The following is a 19,574-nucleotide window of genomic DNA, read 5'->3' on the forward strand; positions in this document are numbered from 1 at the left end:
TGTCTTGTCTAATCACTCAGGATGAAAGTTGGATACACCATTTCGACCCTGAAAGTAAAAGGCAATCCATAGAATGGCAACATCATGGTTCCCCACCCCCCCAAGAAGGCAAGGGTCCAAGCATCAGCAAGAAAGTTGCTGACAGTGTTTTGGGATGAGAAAGGCATAATAATGACTGATTACCTGTGGGAAAGTAAAACAATTACAGGTGCCTATTATGCCAACTTACTCACAAAATTACGGGAGAAAATCAAAACATGTAGGTGTGGCATGCTGTCCAAAGGTGTGAGAATGCTTGAAAACAATGCCCCAGTTCACACTTCTGAAATTGCAACAACACAAGTGGCCGCTTGTGGATATGAAATATTGCCCCATCCAGCCTACTCAGCCAGTCTTACACCATCGGACTTCTTGTTTCCTTCCCTCAAATAATTTCTTCGGCGAACCCACTTCCCTGACGACGAGACACTCATTTCTGCAACAGAGTCATGGTTCAAAGACCAACCTCACCACTTCTACAAAAATGCTATTCATAGCCTCAACCATCAATGGGGAAAAATGTGCAGATATGCATGGTGGCTAAGTAGGGACGGACTAAAACCTGTGCCAAGAATCAATAGGCTAGCACCTCTGCAGCTAAGTCAGGGCAATTCTTTCTTAAACCACCCTCGTATAAATCTGCTTCCTGTGGGACAGAGTATCTTTTTTTTTTTTCTGATGAATGTCCTTATGTTATGTGAAGCTGGAACATGGACATTGGGCTGAGTGCTCGATAGGTCTGTCTCTTTTAATTATTTGAGGGTAGCGACCCTATTCTTTTAAGAACTGATAATCCCGCGAATGCTGAGTTTGTGCTTAACATCACACACACACACAAATCCTTTTGAGGTATCATATTCTGCTAGAGGTAGCTTCTTAAAAAGAACACAAGTAACATCTGTGACATAATCCTGATTCATTTGAAAACTACTTTCAGAAGTCCAATGTAGTATTTTTATGCTAGGGCCATATTGCTTCAATTTAAGCAAAAGTTGTTCATGCAACTATACCAAGATATTTGCTAAAATCGAGGTAAATTATTGTCAGAATTAATTTTTGCATAGAGTAACTCTGTGGCGCACTTGTAGTTGCCATTCTGATTATTTAGGCATGATATTATTATTATTAACTGTATGGTGCAGAGAGAGAGTGAGAGGAATAACCAAGAAAGAGAAGAATGATTATATCCAGCTCAGGACTCTGGGTATGCCAAGCCCATGCTCACCAGACATGAGCCCCCAGAGTTAAATTCTGATATACTAGCCCACTATTTCTCTATATAGTTGTTCATTGTACTCATAAGAGTCATTAGGCCTATAACAAACTCCTACCATAATTTTTGCTTTTCCAATGCTTATGTCACACTTTACCCATCTAGGACAACTGGATGCACTTCCTTAGATTTTGTGTGTTTCTTAACTAATAGCAAACCCTTCCTATCCTTTCTGTACACATATACTCTCCAAATTCCAATTCTACATTCCTTATATCTGTGTGACACCATGTCTCTGATATCCCAAGAATATGCGCCTTTGATGTCTTGACTAGCACTTCAAGCTCATCAAATTTATTTACTATACTCCTAGCATTGGTGTACATGCAAGTATACATGCACCTGTTCTTACTCTTAGTTACCCTAACACAGTGCATGTATTTACTTGTTTCACAATGACTCCCTGCAGTTCCTGAAATCCCCAGTGACTTGCTTTCCAGGCTGCTGCTCATTCCAAGAAGCAGTGCAAGAATTACTTCCACCTCTGCCTGCAGCTACTGTTAATCTATTAGTCTATGAATCCCCCCAAGCTAGCAGTTTTCTGTCCCACCCACTATTAGTGCATGCAGCACTAATACCTGTCCAGCATTAGATGATGCACTGTTAAACACAGCGTGCAATACTCTATTTGCCATTCCAGCCCCATGTATTCTTACTTATGCCTGCTAACCAAAAGCTATCACATTGCATGTGATGGTTGTAAGATAACATGCAATAGAGCTGCTGACTAATCCCATGTCCCATCCTATGGGTTGCCTACTCTGTCTCAATCCAAATCTAATCCCAACTGTAACTCACCCCTCCTCCTATCAACCCATCTTTCATTTTTTTTTTTTTTTTTTTTCTTATATAGGACCTGCCTTCTGGATTCAGGGTTTCAGAATTTGCAGGAAAATTTCTGCTCACTGGTTATTGCTTGGGTTACAGGAACATAGCCAAATACCTGAATGTGACTTGGACCTATGCCACCTTCAAATATTTGGCTGTGGTTGTTCTAAGTGGTCAGCCATACAACACAACTCTAACGTGCAGTATAGCTTATATAATCTGTTGAGTACTTCTGAATTTACATATAAGCTAAACAAGTTACAGCTTAGAGCCATACTCTACCTTGAAAAAATCCTTTGTGTTAATGTTGTTACAGGTGAACTAAATATTATACAAAATTATGATAATTTTTGTTATAGTTTGGTTAATCACTAATTGGTTGCTACTTCAAGTGGTGAGCTGCTTGAAGTAGCTTGCTTGCCAACAACAACAAGAGTAAACAGTAGAATGTAAATGTTCTACCATGTACTAATTTTTATCTATAATCTATTTTTCTTTCTACAAAAACCAAATACATTGTACAATCAATCAAAATCACGTCTCAGACCAGAGCAGCAAAGCAAAAGGCTCAAGGTAGTGGGAGTGCTGTGACTTGGGGAAGAACTAAAGGGACTAGTTGTCCTCTGAATAACAGCCTTTTTAAATGTACTGCTTGTTTGTGGAGATATCAGTAAAGGGACATGATATTATCAAGGGGGGATGGATGTCTTTGTGTGTTCTCAATGTAAGGAGTGAGAGGAAGTTAGGTGCTAACTCAGCACTGTTTTGGGGCTTTATGAGAGCTTACATAGAGTAAGCTTACAACTTATGTACAGTTCTGCGTAATGCAACCCTTATGTAAATCAGGGAGTGGCTGTACTTGGATTTTAGGAAAGCTTTCGATACTGTTGCACATGGAAGACTACTTTGCAAATTGGAGCAGTATGGCATTAAGGGCAAATTGCTGCTATGGATAAAGGGATGTTTGAGTGGGAGAAGACAGAGTGATATTCAATGGACTGCTCTTCATGAACTAATATTATTAGTGATGTCCCCTTCCCCAGGGTTTGGTGTTGGGCCCATTGTAAAGGAATTTATTAATGATATTGATGAAGGTATATCAGGCTTAATGGCCAAGTTTGCAGACTATATGAAGGTTTTCATGGTTGTTAATGACGGTACAGTACTGCAACAGGATCTAGAAAAGTTGATCAGATGGGCTGAGAGGTGGCAACTGAAGTTAAACATTGACAAATGTAAAGTACTTCATATGGTTAGGAGTAACCCCAGAGTAAAACATCAACTGTGTGGTGCTACACTAAAGGTGGTAGAGAATGAAACGGACCTGGGGGTAATTGTGCAGCCACACATGAAGTCCTCCGAGCAGTGCAGACAGGCCGCAAGAGCAGCTCATGGTGTCCTGCCAATGACATACAGGAACCTCTCTAGGAGGGACAAGGTGGGAAAAAGGGTACCCCTTGCACAAGCAATGGTGAGGCTACCCATTGAGCACCACATACAGGTCCGGAGACCCCACCCAGGAAGGATGCAGAGCAGCTGGAACAAGTGCAGAGATGAGCAACTAGACTGGTGAACGGAACAAAGGGCAGCTCCTACAACGAAAGGCCAAAGCTCCACAAATTGCAGTGCCTGGAGACCAGGCACCTGCAGGGCGATCTGATTGATGCGCACAAGCCCTTGAATGGCTCCAGCAACTGATGGGACTCCTCCTCCTGCCCAGACCACTTGCCTGATGAGACACAAACTCAAACTGAGGAAAGACAGCTGCAGAACAGTTGCGCAGAAATCCGTCCTCAGCGAGCAGGTCGCCGACTACTGGAACTAACCTCGATCCTTCGCTGCAGAAGTTAACAGCCCAAACAAATTCAATGCAGAACCAGACAAACATTTGGAGTTAATGGGAAAATTTTTTTTTTTTTTTTGCTGATGCTGTACAAGCCTGCCCTCCCACATCATATGCCTCCACTAATGCTAATGTACAGTTGATCACTTAATAAAATAGATATAAAATGTGAGATAAATTTTTGGTTCTGGCCCACTTACTACTCTGAATATTCCAAACTGGTCCTCCATTCAAGAAGTTTGGGGATCCCTGGCCTAGACAAAAATGCATACATGCATATTCCTTTTGAATGTTTTTACCATATTTAAATTCAACATTCCCTATATCAGAGTGCACCATGTTTCTGATATCCCTATAATGTCCACATCTGATGACTTAACCAATACAGCACTTCCCGATTAATATAAGGGTTGCGTTCCGCGGAATGCTAAGTAAGTCGAATTTTATGTAAGTCGGAATTCTTTTTCCCTTTAGGGAAAAAGCATTTAGGGAAATTCCGCACTCGCAACTATGCACTTTGAATTCGATAGAAGCAAAAAATAGATGTTCGACGAACATGTAAATAGAATTATATAAGGTAAATAGAATAGAATTATTCAATTTTTTTTTTTTTTATCTCATGTGCAGGAAAAATTACAAAAGTGTACAAAATTACAATAATTTCAAAATTATAAAATTACAAAAAGAGAGAGGAGGAGACAGGAATAACGTCAGGAAGTTTTACCTTTAGAGCATCGTTGCCAGAATTAATTCTCCAGCTGATAAGCATGCCTCTGCGGAAGTTGAGGGCTATGCAGATTTAGAAGGGGTTTTTTCCAACACAACAAAAAATTTCTCTGTAGCTGCAGAATCGACACTGGTTACTTCACTGCATACTGTAATGTTTTGAAAACCAGCATCTGATTTTCCATCCATTTTATTAATAGCTTTACCATCTTTGATATAGCACCTGAACTTTTATATGCACACTGTCCCTCCCTTAAAATAGCATTAGCATTAGTAGAAGCACATAATGCAAGAAAGTAAGCCCACACAGCATCAGTCAAAAAAAAAGGCAGGGGGCTGGGGGAACCACTTCCCATTTCACCGATCCACCCACTCCAAATGCCTGTCTCTGAATCCACTCAAGGTATCAACCTGCAAAACAACAGATGGAAGCCCATTCCTGTAATCAACCACCCGCTGGCCAAAGGCAAACCTCCAAAACTGCCCCCCTCCTGTCCAAAACAATGTCCCCTCAGGTTTGCAATCCGAGCAAGAGGAAGAATCACAACAGCACCAAGCCCGCTCAATCCATTCAAGGCTCCACACACCTCAACCAGACCACCTCGCAGGTGCCCAGCCCCCAGAAGTTGCAACCTGCAGAACTCAAGCCCCACCCCACAAGAGCACCTCACTCCCCCCACGAGTCCTGCTGCCCCTCCCTGCACCCACTCCAGCGACTTCACATCCTCCCAAAATGCGGCCTCCAGACCTGTATGCAGCATTCAATGTTCGGCCTGACCACTGAACTCTACAGAAGTGGACGATCACTTCCTCATCCTTGCCCGCAAAATTCCTGTTTATCACCAAGAAGACCCCATGATCCACTCCGGCAGTCCATTCACACAGTATAATATTCACTGTTGAAGCAGCGAGACCTAATTCCGTGCAATAGATGACAAACTTTGTCCTGTTTCGTACTTCTTAATTAATCGTTTAGATTTCTAAATCAATTTTGTTTTATTAGTATTAGCATTAGCATTAGTAGAGGCATATGATGCAATAAAGCAAGCTTATGCAGCATCAGCCAAAAAAAAAAAAAAAAAACCCCTTTCACTTCACCCCTCCGTTTGTTCGTTCAAAATACCTGTCCAGCTGAGCTTTAAATTTATTTAGGCTATCAACTTCCACAACAAGCGATGGAAGTCTGTTCCACCAACCAACTACCCACTAGCTAAAGGAAAATTTCCGCACATCTATCCTACATCTGTCTTTCCTTAATTTGAATTTATGCCTTCTCAGGTGATTATTCTGAGCAAGAGGCAGTATCCCATCAGCATTGAGCATGCTCAAACCATTCAAGGCTTTGTACCCCTCTATCTGATCACCTCGCCGGTGCCTATTCTCCAGACACTGTAATTTGCAAAACTTAAGCCTTTCTTCGTAAGAGCAACCCTTCGTTCCGTTCAATAACCTTGTTGCCCCTCTCTGTACTCGTTCCAGCAGCTCTACATCATTCTTGAAATGAGGCCTCCAAACCCGTATACAGTACTCAAGGTGCGGCCTGACCATTGCCTTATACAAGGGAATAATCACCTCCCTATCCCTGCTAGAAAAATTCCTGTATATCATTGATAAGACACCATGAGCTACTCTTGCAGCCCATCTGCACTGCTCAGAGAACTTCATATCTGCCTGCACAATTACCCCCAGGTCCTTTTCTCAACTACTGTCAGTGTAGTACCACAGAGTTGATACGTTGCTCTGGGGTTGCTATTTCCTATATGTAGTACTTTACATTTGTCAATGTTAAACTTCATTTGTCAATGTTAAACTTCATTTGCCACCTCTCAGCCCATCTGCTCAACCTTTCCAGATCCTGTTGCAGCAGCATAGCGTCAGTAGCATCCTTAACAACCCTGCCAACCTTTGTATCGTCTGCAAACTTGGAAATTAAGCTTGATATACCATCATCAATATCATTTATAAATACAGAAAACAACAATGGACCCAACACTGATCCCTGAGGGACTCCACTAATAACATTAGTCCATGATGAGCAATGTCCATTAATTACCACTCTCTGTCTTCTGCCACTCAACCATCCCTTTATCCATAGCAAAAATTTGCCACCAATGCCACACTGCTCCAATTTGTGCAGCAGTCTTCCATGTGCGACAGTATCAAAAGCCTTTCTAAGATCCAAATATATAATATCAAAGTTATTCCCTGCATCCAATTCTTTTGTGACTACATCATAGTATCCAATCAAATTGGTCAGGCAAGACCTTCCCTTAACAAAACCATGCTGTGTCTGAGTATAACTGAGTTCTTGTCAAGATGATCCTGCAGTGCTTACTTAACCAGTGCTTCCATTAATTTTCCTGAAACAGAATTTAAACTCACAGGTCTATAATTACTTGTGTCAGCCTTTGATCCTCCTTTGTGAATTGAGGTTACATTTGCACATCTCCAGTCTGTGGGTACCTCCCCTGAGTCCAAGGAAGCTATCATAATTATGGCTAACGGATTGCTTACATCCTTTGTTGCCTCCTTTAATATAACTGGATAGATCCCATTCACCCCAGGTGCCTTTCTTGTATTTATCTTCAACAATTTCTACTCCACTTTACTCTCAATTATTACAAGATCATCTAGCTCACTGCCAGTGTTTACTTGTGAATGTAGATGCAAAATATTGATTTAGTTTGTTAGCTACCTGAGCAGGATCATGAACAGTTGAACCATCGATGTCAAGTGGATGAATCTGATTCATCCCTTTCCTTCTAGAGTTTACATAAGTAAAGAACTCCTTGCTGTTTTACTTTGCATCCCTCGCCAAAGATTTCTCATAATTTGCCTTCGCCTGCCTAACCTCCTTTGTAACTTACAGATCAACTTATATCTATCATAGGCTTCTGTGTCACATGTTAATTTATATGTATCCCATGCATTTTTCTTCTCTGCCATATGTCTCATTAGTTCATCTGACATCCATTTAGGCCTGAATCTTGAACATAATTTCATAGTTGGTATGTAAAGCCTAGTAGCTTCCAAGATAAGTTCTTTGAATGCTTCCCATTTTGAGTTTGCTGTTGGTAACATCATCAGTCAGGTGGGAAGGAGCAGCAGTGCGCAGCACACGCTTCTTGATTAGACCGGGGTTTGAGCCCATCACCACCAAATAGGGGGGATGCGGGAAGGTCAGGGAATGACCACCGCATATCCCGGAGCAATATGGCCTTAGTTGCTAATGCTCCTAAAATCCAAATAACAACAACAACAACAACAACAACAACATCATCAGTTGGTCCCACTGTATAGAATTTAAATACTGTCTCCGACCATCGTAGTCGCCTTTACGAAAGCAATAACCCTTCCCTTTACCCCTGATGGTAGTTACCTCCTTGAGTAAATCTGACTTCAGCACCTTGTGATCACTGCCACCTAGTGGTTCCTGTATCTGCAGATTCTTAATTCATGAAGAATCACTACTGATAATCAAATCAAGAGTATTGCTCCCTCTAGTTGCTTCCCAAACATGCTGATTTAGAAAACAATCATCCAGTAAATCCACAAAAGCCTTGCTAGTGTGTGAGTGACCAACCCACAAATTCCAGTCAATATTTGGGAAATTAAAATCCCCTATTATAAGACTCTCTGATTTATTGCCCCACTCTATTTCCCTCTACAGTTTCTTATTATACTCATCAGAGTCATTAGGCCTATAACACACTCCTACTCTCAATTTTGATCTCCCAATGCTTATGTCACAGCAAACTGACTCGACACTGCACTGTCCAGCGATGTCGACTGGCTTCACTTCCTTGGATTTTATGTGTTACTTAACTAATAGCATAATCTCTCCTCCCTTCCTATCCTGTCTGTCCTTTCTGTAGACGTTGTACTCCCCAAATTCCAGTTCTGCATTACTTATATCTGTGTGACACCACATCTCTGATATCCCAACAATATCTACCTTTGATGCTTTGAGCAATACCTCAAATTCATCAAATTTATTTACCAAACTCCTAGCATTAGTGTACACGCAAGTATACATGCACCTGTTCATTTTCTTGCACTGCTTCTATTGGAATGAGCTGCTGCTCATTCCAATAGAAGCAGTGCTAGAATCACTTTCACCTCTACCAGTGGCTACTGTTAATGTATTAGTCCTTGTATCCCCCCCCCAATCTAACAGTTTTCCGACCCACTTAACACTGCCTCGATAGCATCAGCAAACATTCTTGCACCCTTTCTATTTAAGTGTATCCCATCCCTGTAGAAGCAATCTCTCCTGTTAACAAGTACAGACCCGGCTGAAAAAAATTCTACCCCTTGAGCCTTGCACAATTTTTCCAGGGCCGAATTGATCGACTTGGCTCTCATCCTATACTCCCTCCTATTGTGTTTTTTTTATTTTCTGTTATTTTCTAGGACTGCCACCACTTGCACTTTCCATTGGTCACTTTCCCTTCATCATTGTAATAAGTAAATAGGAATGAAGAGAAGATTCTGAAAATTTATTTATGTTTCTATATGATTGATGATTTCAGTGAAGGGTACACATTTCACCATAATAACGTAAAAACTCACAATTCCAGTTATCGATATTATCACAAATTCAATGAGATCTAGTTTACTACTCATTTATAATAGATTGCGCTAACAGAAAAGCCCAATAAACTGGAAAGTGCAAATTGTTTTTATTGTTTCATGGTAGTGACCCCCAGAAATGTGTTTTTGAAAAATATCACAAAGGCATTCAAAAGTGATTTTGTAATGGAACATATGATAATGATGAAAGTGTAGTGCAATTTCCGTTATAAAATTGACCTTTTAGAGAGAGATAAATAACTTAGTTATATAGTGAAAATTTCAACTTCTGAGGTCGGATGCAAAATATGTTTCTACAATTTTTTTAAGTTTGCATCGACTGGCAAAAACTTACGTAAAGTCAAATATCCGTAAGTTGAGCATTACATAAGTCGAGGAGTTCCTGTACTTTATAAATTCATCAAACTTATTTACTATGCTCCTAATATTAGTATATAAGAAAGTATATGTGTGCCTATTTTTGTTATATAATCACTCTAACACAGCCCATATATCTGCTTATCTGATGAGTACTCTCAGCAGGCCTCCACACAAGGCTGCAGTCAACAGAAGTACTGCAAGAATTAATGCCTCTGTTTAAACTCGCCATTAATCTATTAGTCTATGTATGCCCCCAACCAGCAATTATTTGACCCACTAAGAATTCCTCAATGGCATCAGCAAATATTCTTGCATTTCATCTAGTTTAACCCATCCTGGTAAAAACATTTCCTCTTGTTAAACAAAAATAGGCCAAACACACACAGTCTCTCCAGGTCTATACTGACTGATAAGGGTGTTTTCATATGCTCTTATTGTTCCTGAGCAAAAATTCAACAATTTCAAATTTAGCTCTATCACAGAGCTATTTCTCAACATTGTCTAATACCTGCAAAATAAATGCTCCCATCACCTATGCTTAATATTGCGTCTACCAACAGATGCAACAATATCACCTTTTGCTCCTCTGGTAGACATACCATGGTCTTATTCAACTATGTCAGCCTGAACCACCTACGTAGGTGGTTGATGAGGCTGATAGTTTGGGGAAATTCAAAAGTCAAGTGCAAAGTGTGTTAGTTGTCTGGTGGCACGGGTTTCCCCCACATTATGATGCCACAGAAGTAAAGAACAACAGTACACAGCACTACACATCCTTCCATTCCCATGTACCGTTGTTCTTTTGGCCATTTAGCCGTTGGGCCCTGTTGGGTGGCGCATTATAGCCTTAGCTGCTAATGCGCCAATAAAACCCAAGAACCAACCAGCCAGCCCTGTTGGGACCCACCATTACCGCACTTGTCCCCCAGGGCGGCAGGTCAAGTACTCTGTAGATTTTATTTTACACTCTGGCAGGCCCTGCCACCTAGTTTCCAAAGATTTTTTTGAAATCTTTGGGGGGGGGGAAGAAGAGGAAGAGGAGGAGGAGGAGGGGATTAATGCTAGAATATAAAAGGCCGAGAAAGGTATATGTAAGTGTGGTTTAATTGATAAATTGAGTGGGCGTGTACGCTGCGAGTTAGACAGAGTAGGGGGGAGACTGAAGGCTGGCGGAAAGACAGAGGTCTGTGTACGATAGAGAAGACAACCCCAAAAAGTCAGCGAGGCAGGCCCGTGCCTCACCAGGCGGAAGAAGGGGAGGAGAGTAAAAGAAAACCAGGTAGAGTGCTCAGTTTTATTGCCAATGTGGCTTGTGGCATAGAAGCTGCTGGTGTCTCCATTATCTCCCTTATTGTTGTGAATTGCCTATAGCTCCATTCCTGTCGGGATAATCTTGCATTACATCGTCAACTACAGATTCCAAAAAATTTCCTACCACAGAAGTAAAGATTGCATTCCTGTATTTACTTGCTTCACCCTTGAAATCACCTTTGCGAATCTTGGATCATTGTATTTTTCTTCATTTAATATGATTGGGTACATTCCATCAGCACCATTTCCCTTGTGTACACTTAGCTGTAATAATTTTTCTTCCAGCTTCCTTTGAGAATTTAAAATCATTTAATTCCCAGTAAACGTCATACAAAATATTTATTCACTTTATCAGCTTTATGACTTTATATTTTAAATGATGTCTTAAATAATTTTTATGGAAATACAATAAAATAAATAAATAAACAGCATAATAAAGAAAGAAAAAAACTTTTGTATAATTCTTGTTCACTTTGTATTACAAATATTTTAATATGTACATTCTGCTTATCTACTCTTAGTTTGGATTTGATTTGTTTCGAAAATCTGGAAAATATCCTGAAGATCGCTTGTTGAGGTTTTCCTTTTATAGACTGGGGACAGTATTAGTAATGAGAACATATGATATGTCTGTTGATCTTTATTTGGGTGGAATTAGTCTACAGTATATGGAATTAAGCAGTAAGTATGATTTTACATTGTATAGTTCAATTTACTTATTCTGAATTTTTGCTTTAAAATAAAAATGTTGCATGGAAAAAGAGTAGGTGACATGCCAGAATCGCAACTGGACAATTTGGTACATAAGAGCACTAACAATTAAGCAATATATAGAGTGATGGACAAAAAAGCTGCATCCTTGTGTGAATTTTGCAAATAATGTGTTTTGCGCTGCATTGTGGTTTGCAGAAATGTTCAAAATGCGTTTGTTAGATGGGATATACATCTCTGTGAATGAAATCCAATAAAAAGATTCAACCTGATATACCTAATTGTCATAAATATCTTCCCAAAGGGTAAAATGTGTAATTAATGGAAATATGAGAAATCAAGCAAATGGCAATCACGACAACCAAACATACATTTTATTGCATTACGTGTACAAACTGAAATTACAAGTTAATGTAATAATATTATGTACTGTAAATCAGCAAAATAAGTCCTCAATATTTTCTTGTTCTTCCTCGAGCTGCAATTACAGCGTTGCAACAATCTGGCATAAAGTTAATCAAGTTCTGGATATACAGTTGCCCAGTTTCGTGGTACCATACCCTTACAATGCTCTCCTGAAGCTGAATCTTACTTGTTGGCTTTTTCTGAGCAATTTTAGATGACATTATGTACCAACAATTTACAATAGGGTTCAAATCTTGAATGTTGCTGGGCCAGTCCAACACTGTATGTGTTGGACTGGCCCACACCCTTGGATAGTGCCAGCATTTCTGAGGTATGACTGCAGCTTAAGGGAGAAAATCAAAGGAAAACATTGGTGTAAGTATGTTTTAAGCCTTGAGACAAGAAAACAAACTCATTATTAAATCTAAATAGCATAAAACTTACCAATTTTTCTGTGTGGCAAGTTGCTGAGTCCTGTTGAAAAACATGGTTTTGCACGTCCGTGTGGTGATCCCTAATAACGAGTTTCAGGCACTTCTCCAAGATAGCAGTGTGGGTTTCTGCATTCACTGTTCCATTAATAAACTTAATTGGCCCACTTCTTTGCTTGTTATGCCCCCAGACCATCTGACCGGTGGGGAACTTTACAGTCGGTGTTATGCAGTCAGGATGGTATGCCTTCGATTTTCGTCTTCTGACATATTGCTTCCCATCAGAGCCATGCAGGCTGAATTTCGATTCGTCAGAAAAGATGACGGTGTCCCATTGCTATTTTGTCCACAAAACATGTGTTTTAGCCCAAGCAAGTCACTTCTTACTCATTTGTTGGGTCAACAATAGCTTCTTCTTGGGCCAAAAGATATGCAGACCACATTCTGAACGCCATCTTTGGATAGTTTGTGCACTTGTTTCAACACCAGAGGCCATCTCAGAGTCCAGTTTTAGATCATGAGCACTAGGGATAGCTGTTTGAAATATTGATCTTGGGAAGGCGTATGAAGATATATGAAGTTTTTCTCCTGTTCCTCAAATGCTCAATCACACTTTTGACACAGTGGATCATAGTATTATCATCTTGAACACTTACAATTAAAAGAATTAAAACAGATTAATTTTAACGTATATGTGGTTGATAAGGTGTACCTGATTTGCAACTGTCTTCAGTTATGCTTTGGCATTCATTGTGTCCTCAAGTGAGATCAGGGGATTGGGATATGCCACAACAGGATGGTTCTAGGATCTCATGTTGTTTCATCCAATATGGACTCTTCAATGCGATAAAATGTGAATTGGGACTTTAGGGCTACATGATTTTCTTCAATCCTCCCGCATACTTGCAACTATTATATCAGTATTTTCTGGTTGGTGTTGAGATCAGTGCCCTCCACAACAGTTTTCACAAAGTCAAAACAATTGAACACAAAGTCAATTTTGTGACTGACCGACTGTCAATGAATGACTGACCATGCCCAGTCATTCATATGCATTTCTCACTCAAAGCTTGAATTCAACAGCAGTACAAACAGATGTATCAATACCCCCCCAGCACATCTATGGCTAATTGGGTTAAAAATACATTATCTAACTCAGGAAAAGACACACATCAAACTAAAACCAGTGAATCGACCAACACTCCAATCAGCATCCCAACTGATACTCGGACAGTCTCGCATGACAAAGAAAAATTAAAAACTACTAAAGACAACAAGAAACCTGAATTATCCACCAATAATATGGAAGTATATGTACACTCAGATCTTGAAGAACCCATACTAGAACTTCATGCAAATGACACTATGGATACTAGACGCCCCAGCTTCCCAAAAAAAAAAAAACCGGAAAAAGTGCTCAAACAAAAAACAGTCTGAATCATCCTCAACTAAACCTAAATGAACCACAGTATCTTACAATGGAATTGCAGAGGTTTTCGTTGCAACACTGACGATATTCAATACCTAATTAACCGATATTCTCCAGTTGCCTTCTGTCTACAGGAAACTTACCTGACCTCACAAATTTCTCCTTCGGTAAAGAACTATTGCCTTTATCGAAGAGATCAAAATACCGCTAATGCTGCCCATGGTGGTGTAGCAATCCTAGTAAACTCGAAGATCCCAACTAGACATATCCCACTCCAAACTGAAATAGAAGCTGTTGCTGTTCATATAACTCTCCATAGTGCAAATAATACTTGTCTCAATCTACCTACCACCAAATCGTACTTACTCTTTAAAAGATCTTGAAGACCTCTTTATACAGATACCTCCACTTCTCTGTATATTAGGGGACTTTAACGGGCACCAACCATTATGGGGCTCTCCTAAATTGAATAGATGGGGCTGACTAATTGAAAGCTTTTTAGAGGCACTAAATTTCAGTATACTCAATACTGGTGCACCAACACACATAGAGCTTCCAGCAGGACACACTTCAGCAATAGATCTCTCAATTTGTTTACCAGTACTAGTCCCTACCATAGAGTGGTATGTAATAAATGATCCCATGGGCAGTGACCACTTCCCAATAGTATGCAACTTCCTGAAAGCAAAGACTCCTTCAATTCAACCCTGCAGAAAGTGAAAATTTGTCTGAGCAGACTGGGCAAAATTTCAATCATCAATCGATCTTGATGAGGAAAAAATCCGCTTCCAGCATATTGATGATGTGACAGATTACATCATGATAGTGGTATTGTGGCTAAAGACACAATTCCACTATCAAATCCCCTGGGCTGAAAGCATTATAATTGCTGGTGGAATGACAAATGCACCACAGCAAAGACAACAAAAAATAAAACCTGGAATTTGTTTCGGCAATGTCCGCGCACAGTCAATCTCATTAATTATAAGAAATTAAGGGCAAAAGCATGCTTCATACAAAAGCAAGCAAAGAAAGAATCCTGGACCTGTTTTGCATCCAGTTTTCACAGAAATACTGATCCCAAAATAATATGGAAAAAAATTAGACAGCTGTCTGGTAAGTTTCCTACCATACCTTCTCCAATCCTCTCCTGGAAAGGGAAAGATCTATCTAATCCTGGAGATATAGTTAATGCTTTAGGCAATACTTTTGCAGAAATCTCAGCAACATCAGCCTATACTACCTCATTCCAAAGAATTAAAAACACTAAAGAAAAGCATGCTATTCGTTTTCAAACTGCCAGTCTTCTTCCATATAACAAACCTCTGCAATATTCTGAACTTTTACATGTTATTAAAACCGCTTACAATGGTGCTGCCGGGCCAGATGGGATTTGTTATGTCATGCTACAACATCTTGATAACAAAGCTTTGCGCCGCCTCCTGGTCTTTTACAATCGCATATTTTTAGAAAATGTTTTTCCAGCTTCTTGGCCTCACTCAACAATTTTGGCATTCCTGAAACCTGGAAAAGATCCATTCAACCCCAATAGCTATAGACCCATATCTCTCTCTCTCTCCAGCTGCCTCAGCAAAATTCTTGAGAAAATTATCCACAGAAGACTCGTCTGGATCATTGAGTCGGAACAGCTAATGAGCCATAATAGGTGATGCTTAGATCTTATGGTCAAGGCTGAATTTGCCATCCGTAATGCTTTTGTCAAACATGAACATCTAGTAATGGTTTCAATAGACATAGAGAAGGCTTTTGATACCACCTGGCGGTATGGTATACTTAGTGACCTTTACCTTCTCGGACTACGTGGGAACCTTCCTATATTTGTTCAGAACTTCTTACATACTAGATCATTTCAAGTTCGATACCAACATGCCCTTTCCCCAACTTTCATCCAGGAAGAAGGTGTTCCACAGGGATCAGTACTGAGCCACTCTTTGTGCTCTGAGAATAGATTCTATCACTAAGCAGCTTCCAAATACAGTTCAGACTTACCTTTATGCAGATGAACTTTCCATCTCCTGTCATTCTCAAAATATGAGGTCTATTGAAAGACAGCTTCAGATATCACTTAATAAAATTCAACAATGGGCGAGCCACAATGGCTATCGGCTCTCACAGCAGAAAACAGTTGCTATCCATTTCTGTAGACAACGCAAACTTCATCCAGATCCTGAACTTCAAGTTTCTAACGTCTTTGTCCTGGTCATCAGCAACATCAGATTTCTAGGATTAACCCTTGACAACAAGTTAAATTTCCTAGATCATATTAAAAATGTACGGACTTCATGTCTAAAAAAAAAAGTTAAACATACTCAGAGCTTTATCTGCCCAAACGTGGGGTGCGGACTGTACCTCCCATCTCGATTATTGTGCTCCAATATATGATTCTGCCAGAAAGAGTGCATTACACTGGCTTGATCCTATTCAACACAGTGCTTTGAGAATTGCAATTGGTGCATTCAGAACGTCGCCAGCACATAGTCTCTACATTGATGCTCACGAGCCCCCACTAACATTACGCAGGAAAACACTGTTTCTGAAATATGCTGTCAAGATACAAAGTTGTGCCTCTCATCCCGTTCAATCATACCTTTTCAACCCACCATTAGAAATCCTATACAGAAACAAACCTAGCATAGTAAAACCAGCTGGTTTTTCGCCTTCTTGAACTGGTGCAAGTTTGGAATATTTCCATCCATTCCGTAAAGCAGGTAGAAACCTATACTCAACTATGGGCTCCTCCTCCTCTTCCAACCTGTGACACTTACCTCTATCAATGGAGAAAGAATACTTTGCAAGCATCAAATGTCCACCAAATTCATGCAGTTCACACTCAAAGATATATTGATTTCTCCCCAATTTATACAGATGGCTCTAAATCTAATTCAAATGTTGGAGCAGCTGCAGTGTTTCCGAATACAATTGTATCAGTTTCCCTTCCATCAGAATTTAGTATATTTTCTGCTGAATTATATGCAATCAAACTAGCTCTAGAACATCTGTATTCTGACTGTTCCTTAAAACCAGTTATTTACACTGATTCCCTCAGCTCAATAATGTCGTTATGGAATTCCTCAGATAAAGTTCACCCTGTTCTAGATGAAATCAGAAGTTTATTACTGAAAATTAAAGAACGCAACCAACTGGTCACTTTTTGCTGGATTCCAGCCCATTCCGGTATTTTAGGCAATGACCTGGCCGATAAAGCTGCAAAAAATCCAACTACCTTAGATTTAACCAATATCCCTGTTCCAGCATCAGATTATGCACTAACCATTCATGCTGCTTGCCTATCACAATGGACAGCACTCTGGCACTCTCAGACTAATAATAAACTCTTTTAGTTTAAACAAGACCTGAAAATTTGGCGCTCCAGTGTCCGTACATTGAGACGAGAAGTAGTAGTCCTTTCAAGGGCAAGAATAGGTCTTACCCATCTGACCCACCTTCATTACTCACAGGAGATGATCCACCACAATGTACACATTGTTCTAAAAATTTGACTATAAAACATTCTTGTTGGCTGCCCCTATTATAAACAAGGCAGAACTTCATCCTTTCTCTCACTGGTTAATCTTCATAAACCAATAACTCTTGAAAATCTCATTGGTGATAAGGCAAATATTTCTGAATTTTTTGACTTTCTCAGGCAAACTGGACTTTTTAATTATTTATGATTTTGGATTTTCTTCTGATTTATGGAAAACTCATGTTTTAATATAATAAGTGAATAGGCACATTATAGCCTTAACAGCTTATGTGCCATTAAGCCTCCATAACAACAACAACAACCATCCCTCTCCATATACAGTATTTGTATTTCCTCTAGTCACGAGTTGTGCAAGATGTGTAGTTAGGATTGATCTAATAACAAATTTCACAACTTGCATCAGCAAGATTAGAGGCAGCAGGATTATGCACTAACAGATCTAGATTACTCATGTGTTATCAGTAGGTTTGGTTCGGTGGACTATCTAGTAACCTGCTTGCAGAAACATTTCAAGCTGTACCCCAGAAATATTGGATCTCGCTGTTGATGCCCATCATAACCTCCTCGATGTGGGCACCTGTACGTGGTGAGGGGACCGACCTCCCAGTGATGCTGCTGGCCTTTCAGATCAGTATCACTGGGATCTAATGCCCATACCTTGGTTCCAGGGTTACATCATTGGAATCCAGCATGTGCACCCATGCACCACGACCCATGGAAACTCGGAAAGGGGGATCCTGGTGGTTGAGAGGCCCAGCTTTAATACACCACTTTAGTTCCAGCTTTGACAAGATGGGTGGTCCCAGACTGACCTGACTGGGATCAATCGGCGGGTGGTTCTTACTGCTAAGCTCAACTGCATTCCATTAAGTCTCCCTCCCTTTGTTCCTGGGACGGGATCAATGCTTATTGGAAGTGAACTTTGCATCCCATTGGTGTAAGCAGTACCTGCTAGTTCACGAGTGGGCATCCCCTCATTTGGCTCTGTAGTTGGTGAGGTACTTAGGGCATCGGAAATTTTTATCTTACTCATATGAGTAATTTAAATCCTATTTCTTCTGGGACCCCAACAAGGCCCCTACCTAATCAAGATGATAACACAGAAAACATCTCCGTAAAAAGAGCCAGAACTGAGGATACACTGCTGCTTTTCCTCATTCTCAATTCCACCGGAGAGCAGTTATTTGGGAAGATGTCACCCTTCTTTATCCAGAAAGGATTAGAAGGGTTGGCAGGATCACCTAAATCGTAAAATGACTGCATCTGGTGATCTTTTGATTTAAGCTTAACATGAAACAGGTGGAAAAAATCGTGAAAGCCACATCAATAGGGGGAATACCTATCACCGTAGTCCCCCACAAAACTCTGAACTCTTCATGAGGTGTCATATCAGAGTGGGACCTTCTTCATGTTTCTGAAGAAGGTCTCACTCTGAGAATATCAATGTGGAAGGATGGAAATCTCGTCCCTACCTGAGTTCTCATCCTAACGTTTAAAACCCCACAGCCTCCAATTTCCATCAAGGTAGGATACCTAAACTGCCCAGTGAGGATTTACATTCCAAATCCGCTGAGGTGTTTTAAATATCCAAAATATGGCCACTCACAAATAGCTTGTCGTAACCCTGCCTGTGCTTGATGTGGTGCAAAACACCATGAGAGCAAGGAATGTTCAACTTCCAAGCCGAACAAGCTTGCCGGGTGGGTAAGGTGCCTGCCCAACAACCCAAAGGTCGCGGGTTCGAATCCCGCCCCCGGCTTGGATCAGAGTAGAAAATGCAAAAACCTTGGGAGGTGCAATATGGCCACAGAAGCAGATGTGCCAACAACTAACAAGAAAAAAGAAAAAAAAAAAAAAAAAATCAACTTCCAAACTGATCTGTGTAAATTGCCAAGGAGAGCACCCTGCCTACTACAGAGCATGCCAGTGATGGAAGGATGAAAAAGAAATCCAAAAACTAAAAACAGAGCTGAATATCTTCTAGACAGAGGCTAGAGAACACATCCAAGCAATAAATAGCAGGAAGCCTTCATATGCTCAGAAGGATTCTGTGAAGTGCACTATCAGTACAGAAACTGAGATGACTGTACCACCAAACGAGTCATTCACTCCGATTG

General features: G+C 40.3%; 1 protein-coding gene across 4 annotated transcripts in view; it reads left to right on the plus strand.

Moving 5' to 3' along the window:
• Vps13 (vacuolar protein sorting 13C) overlaps positions 1-19,574 on the plus strand; it is a 1,645,987-nt gene that overhangs the window by 562,624 nt on the left and 1,063,789 nt on the right. For all 4 annotated transcript variants that reach the window (XM_090373229.1, XM_090373247.1, XM_090373239.1 and 1 more), the window contains exon 24: positions 11,495-11,654. In XM_090373229.1, coding sequence (XP_090229355.1) covers positions 11,495-11,654 — 160 coding nt within the window. The remainder of the gene's footprint in view (positions 1-11,494; positions 11,655-19,574) is intronic.

The sequence above is a fragment of the Mastigoproctus giganteus genome, chromosome 1 (genome assembly GCF_048544385.1).
Source record: "Mastigoproctus giganteus isolate SK-2022 chromosome 1, ASM4854438v1, whole genome shotgun sequence".
Classification (NCBI taxonomy): domain Eukaryota; kingdom Metazoa; phylum Arthropoda; class Arachnida; order Uropygi; family Thelyphonidae; genus Mastigoproctus; species Mastigoproctus giganteus.